The following is a 6687-nucleotide window of genomic DNA, read 5'->3' as shown; positions in this document are numbered from 1 at the left end:
AGTTCCTCCCATGTCCAGACCCTTTGCTCCTGGACCGCGCTGCTTGGTCCTTTTTTGGTGGGTTATTCTGTCACGATCGTCTAAAGGAGCGGACCAATGCGTAGCGTTGCAGTGAACATGATGACTTTTATTAAATACAGCAACCACGAAAAACAACAAATGACGATACGTGAAGTCCTCTGTGACACCGACAGAACATAGAACACTGGAACAATACCTTAACTTGGAACAATAACCCACAAAACAAAGGTGAAAACTGACAGTTTAAATATGGCTCCCAATCAGGAGATAACGAGCCGACAGCTGACACTCGTTACCTCCGATTGGGAGTCATTGACTACAACATACAACCACCTAGAAAAACAACCCACAGACCTGCAAACATAGAAATACACCCGACAGAACTACCAACATAGAAAAACACCCAAATCCCCAACAAAACAACATACACTCTAGCTCACATACAAAAGTCCTAGAGCCAGAGTGTCACAAAACCTTTGACTGGAAGTGTACATATCCCAACCAGAAGCCATGGATTACAGGTAACATCCGCACCGAGCTAAAGGCTAGAGCTGCCGCTTTCAAGGAGCGGGACACTAATCCGGACGCTTATAAGAAATCCTGCTATGCCCTCAGACGAACCATCAAACAGGCAAAGCGTCAATACAGGACTAAGATTGAATCCTACTACACCGGCTCTGATGCTCGTCAGATGCGGCAGGGCTTGCAAACTACAAAGGGAAACCCAGCCATGTGCTGCCCAGTGATGTGAGCCTACCATACGGGCTAAATGCCTTTTATGCTCGCTTCGAGGCAAGCAACATTGAAGCATGCATGAGAGCACCAGCTGTTCCGAACGACTGTGTGATCACGCTCTCCATAGCCGATGTGAGCAAGACCTTTAAACAAGTTAACATTCACAAGGCCACAGGGCCAGATGGATTACCAGGACATGTACTCAGAGCATGCGCAGAACAACTGGCAAGTGTCTTCACTGACATTTTCAACCTCTCCCTAACCGAGTCTGTAATACCTAAATGTTTAAAGCAGACCACCATAGTCCCTGTGCCCAAGAAAGCGAAGGTAACCTGCCTAAATGACTACCGCCCCGTAGCACTCACGTCGGTAGCCATCAAGTGCTTTGAAAGGCTGGTCATGGCTCACATCAAAACCATCATCCCGGAAACCCTAGACCCACTCCAATTCGCATACCGCCCCAACAGATCCACAGATGATGCAATCTCAATCGCACTCTACACTGCCCTTTCCCACCTGGACAAAAGGAACACCTATGTGAGAATGCTGTTCATTGACTACAGCTCAGCGTTCAACACTATAGTACCCACAAAGCTCCTCACTAAGTTAAGGACCCTGGGACTAAACACCTCCCTATGCAACTGGATCCTGGACTTCCTGACAGGTCGCCCCCAAGTGGTAATTGTAGGCAACAACACATCTGTCACGCTGATCCTCAACATCGGGGCCCCTCAGGGGTGCGTGCTTAGCCCCCTCCTGTACTCCCTGTTCACCCACGACTGCTTGGCCAAGCACGACTCCAACACAATCTTTAAGTTTGCTGACGACACCTCGGTGGTAGGCCTGATCACCGACAACGATGAGACAGCCTATAGGGAGGAGGTCAGAGACCTGGCAGTGTGGTGCCAGGACAACAACCTCTCCCTCAACGTGAGCAAGACAATGGAGATGATCGTGAACTACAGGAAAAGGAGGACCGAACACGCCCCCATCCACATCGACAGGGCTGGTCCAAGCACACCAAGAAAGTTGTGAAGAGGGCACAACAACGCCTTTTCCCCCTCAGGATACTGAAAAGATTTGGCATGGGTCCCCAGATCCTCAAAAAGTTCTACAGCTGCACATTCGAGAGCATCCTGACTGGTTGCATCACTGGTTGTTTTTTTGTTTGTATTATCTTTTACCAGATCTAATGTGTTATATTTTCCTACATTAATTTCACATTTCCACAAACTTCAAAGTGTTTACTTTCAAATGGTATCAAGAATATGCATATCCTTGCTTCAGGTCCTGAGCTACAGGCAGTTAGATTTGGGGATGTCATTTTAGGCGAAAATTGAAAAAAAGGGTCAGATCCTTAAGAGGTTAAATGCCATGTATTAATAGTCGAGTAAACCTTTTTAAACATTTATTTGCCAAATAAAGGCCACATTTCTTTTTCTCATGTTGGATGCTTTAATTGACACTTTTATCATAACCTGTATGGCCCCTGTATGGTTCTTTCCCAGGTGGGCTTGCCTGCTAAGTCTGGGGTGTCAGGAGCAGTTCTATTGGTGGTCCCTAATGTCATGGGAGTCATGTGTTGGTCTCCTCCGCTAGACAAGGTTGGAAACAGTGTCCGGGGCATACACTTCTGCCAGGTAACCCATTTACATGTGATGTATGATACAATGACTGAATTACTTGTACAGAGTGAGCACTTGCTTGTACAGAGTGAGAAATGCTTGTGTGCTTCTTATGAATGTGTTTTGTCTAGGTTTTGAATGTGTTATGAAGTCCTTATGTAGGTACCCTTTAAATAGTATTAACCATATGCAAAATGCATAATGTTTGGCCTCCTGATAACGATCTGCTTTTCTTTATTTGTCTTTCAGGAGCTGGTGTCTTCGTTTAACTTCCACAACTATGACAACCTGAGACACTTGGTCAAGAAGCAGGACCCTCGAAGGCAAGACGGGGATGATAGGGTAAGGGCTTTTGAGAGCTTTAGAAGGGGTAAACAACCAACAATTGAACATATTTGCTAAAACATGAATTGAGGTGGTGGTGTTGTCGTCTCCCAGTGTCCCACCCAATCCAAGGTGTATTTATCTCTGCTATATCTGTAGAACAAGTCTGTGGTGAGCTTGATGTTTGCGGCCTACAGTGGAGATGTGTCAGCCCTCAGAAGGTAAAAGAGCAAATCAAGGAGTCTGCAGAAGGAGGGTTTGTGTTTTACTTAGTTTCACCACGAAGTCACATATTGTAGATGTCACTCTCTCTCCTAGCTACTAATCCTTCACAGTAACTTAGGACTACCATGTAGAATATAGCTATAGTCTCCTATCCTGTCCTCTCAGGTTTGCTCTGTCATCGATGGACATGGAGCTGAAGGACTATGACTCTAGGACGGCTCTACACGTGGCTGCTGGCGAGGGTGAGCTTCCCTCCACTGGTGGCATTGTATCTTCAAAATGTTCTTACATGTGATGTTCTGGTGCCTCTAGGGTAATTCAGAAAGCTGATTAAGGACCTTATTACTGATTAATGTGTTTGCTTTTTTATGCCTGTGTTTTTCTTTCTGCTTGCATTTTGTATTTATATTTTGATGATGTGTATTTTCTGTCATTCAGGGCTCATCTGTATGACTCCCTGATAAAATAAAGGTTAAATAAAATAAAATGTCTTATAATGCATCATAGTGATGTTATAGATACTTATGAGTTGTTATTACAGCTTCTAGCGAGTGTTATAATGCAGTAGAAGTGTATCATAAGGCATTATGTGTGTGTGCCTCATAGCAAGTGTTACCAGGCTAACGTACATCTTGTGTGCTTTGTCCTCAGGCCATGTGGATGTGGTACGGTTCCTAACAGACGCCTGCAAAGTCAACCCCTTTGTGAAAGACCGGTACTGTATTATTCATTCATTCATCCACCCCTCCGTCCATCTATATCAATCTCTACTGACGTTGCCTCCAACCTAACAACATCCCTTAGCTGCTGTATTCCCAGCCTCTCATGCCTTATTTCTCCATCTCCTTCCTCGTTCTGTTCTCTGTGGCCGTTGTCTTTATTGAGAGGTAGTTATTTTTTAATAACTTCTGACATCCTTCAATTAGCTTCTGTCTCATCTCTACCACCTCCCTCCAGGTGGGGCAACATTCCCCTTGATGATGCCATGCAGTTTGGCCACGGTGCCGTGGTGAAGGTCCTACAGGATTACCAGGTGGCCTGCCAGGAACAGGAGAGACTACCAGTGGCTGATACCATACCCATACCCCCCAAACTAGAGACTGTAGAAGGCATGGTGTGATCAGGGGACGTATATATATCAAGCGTCTCCCATTAAGAGTGCTGATCTACGATCAATTTTGCGGAATGAAACAGATTATTATAGACGGGGAGGACAGTGATCCTAAATCAGCACCCCTACTTGATAAATGGGCCCAGGGCCATCAGGGTCTATTCATTAGGTCCCAAATGGAAGAAAACAGACCGAAACATGGAGAGACTTCCTCAAGTTGTCCAATAAAGAAAACACTCATTTTCGTTTTCTGTTGCAAATGGTAGTGTGTCCGAAGTGGTGCTCTAATTCCTATAGACCTTTAGTGCATTACTTTTGGTTAGTAGTGTGTATAGGGAATAGGGTGCCATTTAGGATACTGTGTTATTCCTCCCACCAGGACTTCTCTTTCTTGGGAAATCTCTGGGTGCGCCCCAACAATGTCTCCTTCCTCCTGAAGTGTACACTCCCCACACATCTAAAGACGTTGGATTGGTGGAGGCATGGGCTAGTTTCTTATACCAGTCATTACCTTCCCATATCAGTGAAGGGAAGGGAACAATGGCACACTTTGGGAGGAAGGAGAGATAATTGGGACAGAGTCCCTATCTTGTATGCAGTATTTACTCCTCTCCTGTCCATATAAACAGGAGGAGACCTGAGGGTATAGTTTTTCATTTTAGTCGACGCTAAATGTAACAAGACGATCACCTGAGACTAATGGAAATTCAATTTGACATGATGCTCCTGATCTGTTTTGTCCAATCAGAAGCATGCATGCCTTTAATGCAATCCTCTCATTGGCAGAATTAACATCTTTCATGTGCGCAGGCTACTTGAGCTTATAGCCCCGCCCTCCTTTTCAACACACACAGCTCCAGGGTGGTCACTTCAGTCGTCTCTCTTCTGAACTGATGCGCGGGCAGGGCACTTCTAAACTGTAGCTGACCTCTATTCTGTTAAGAAACAATAATGTTCATATTTACCATTTTTTGCTTTGATCACATCCGAAGCTATATTTTGCCATTTGCGCTGGTATTCATCTGTGTTGCCGTTCACTCGCGTTCCGCAAATGCGAGTTGCAGTGACTTCTTCCCGATTGGAAATACTAATGCTACTTAGTGAATATTAGGAGTACAGTAATAATTCTGGCCTTGTTGGAAAGCTCACATCCCCCCCTTTAAAATGGATTCACTGAACACGATGGAAGTTAGAGGTAGCCTTAATATTCATTATTTAATGGAAAAGGCCTTGACTAAAATATTACTGAAATGACGGTGACTAAAACCAGACATAAATTATCCAGATTAAAAATGTCAAGTAGTGATGCGCGACATATGCCTCGTTTCCTGAAACAAGTCACGTATAAGGAGAAAGCTGAAGTCTTTACCTATCCATTGATTTAAATATATCCCCTGTCTGATTCCCAGTTCGTCCATTGGATGACAGTAGGAGATCACATGACATCTCTTGGTCACTTGAAACCAGTTGCGTCTGGTTTGGAGAGTGAGTCAGTGTGCCAAAATGGCTGAACTAATTTTTCAAGCCTGACATCTTAAAATGACCTTCGCAATAAGGGCTTTCAAGTTATGGAGTTTGCTTTTTGAAATAAGACACAGACAGGTGAAGAAACTTCAAACTTCACTTTTCCCTAACCTTGAAACATCCTCAGAACAGCCTCCAATTCACCGGGGCATGGACTCTACAAGTGTCGAAAGTGGTCCACAGGGATGCTGGCCCATGCTGACTCCAATGCTTCCCACAGTTGTGTCAAGTTGGCTGGATGTCCTTTGGGTGGTGGACCATTCTTGATACACACGGGAAACTGTTGAGCGTGAAAAACTGAGCAGCGTTGCAGTTCTTGACACACTCAAACCGGTGCGCCTGGCACCTACTACCATACCCCGTTCAAAGGCACTTAAATATTTTGTCTTGCTCATTCACAGTCTGAATGGCACACATACACAATCCATGTCTCCATTGTCTCAAGGCTTAAAAATCCTTCTTTAACCTGTCTCCTCCCCTTCATTTACACTGATTTTAGTGGATTTAACAAGTGACATCAATAAGGGATTATAGCTTTCATCTGGTCAGTCTATGTCATGGAAAGAGCAGGTGTTCCTAATGTTTTGTAAATTTTTGTCATTTAGCAGACACTCTTATCCAGAGCGACTTACAGTTAGTGAATACGTAAATTTTTCATACTGGCCCCCCATGGGAATCGAACCCACAACCCTGGCGTTGCAAGCGCCATGCTCTACCAACTGAGCTACAGGAGACCTACAGTCAGTGTATATAATGGGATTTCCTATGTTGGGAAAAAAACGCTTGTTGAGAATACAATGTGTTTTCAATAGATCATTGCTTTCAGACATTTGCTTTTGATACAGACGTTTATTTCCATTCAGTATGGGACATATAGCGGATGAAGAGGTGGAGACGTTAAGGTCTGAGGAGACGTGACCTGGCCAGTGGCCAGCTCTGTTCTAGAGACTAGATACTGGTCACCGCTGTCTTGGTCTCATTGGCACACTTCCAAGTCTTGTGTTGTTGTATTGGTACAAACATGAGAATGCTGGAAATCGGGTCCCTGCTGTCTATGATGGTTCTCAACCTCAACCCATGATCTCTGTTAGGAGGAAAAATATATTATTGATTAAGAATATA

General features: G+C 44.4%; 1 protein-coding gene across 1 annotated transcript; it reads left to right on the top strand.

Moving 5' to 3' along the window:
• The first annotated feature begins 2076 nt into the window (after nt 1-2076).
• Nucleotides 2077-4452, top strand: LOC123490558 (glutaminase liver isoform, mitochondrial-like). The gene is made up of 6 exons (XM_045220522.1): nt 2077-2396; nt 2631-2723; nt 2865-2926; nt 3096-3172; nt 3582-3645; nt 3888-4452. Exons 1-6 carry the CDS (start codon nt 2250-2252, stop codon nt 4048-4050), a joined length of 606 nt encoding a protein of 201 aa, XP_045076457.1. The 5' UTR covers nt 2077-2249; the 3' UTR covers nt 4051-4452.
• The last annotated feature ends 2235 nt before the right edge of the window (nt 4453-6687 follow it).

Source organism: Coregonus clupeaformis, unplaced genomic scaffold, assembly GCF_020615455.1.
Source record: "Coregonus clupeaformis isolate EN_2021a unplaced genomic scaffold, ASM2061545v1 scaf4162, whole genome shotgun sequence".
NCBI classification, from domain to species: Eukaryota; Metazoa; Chordata; class Actinopteri; order Salmoniformes; family Salmonidae; genus Coregonus; species Coregonus clupeaformis.
Note: the sequence above shows the minus strand (reverse complement) of the source record. Positions and strands in the feature narration are given on the sequence as shown.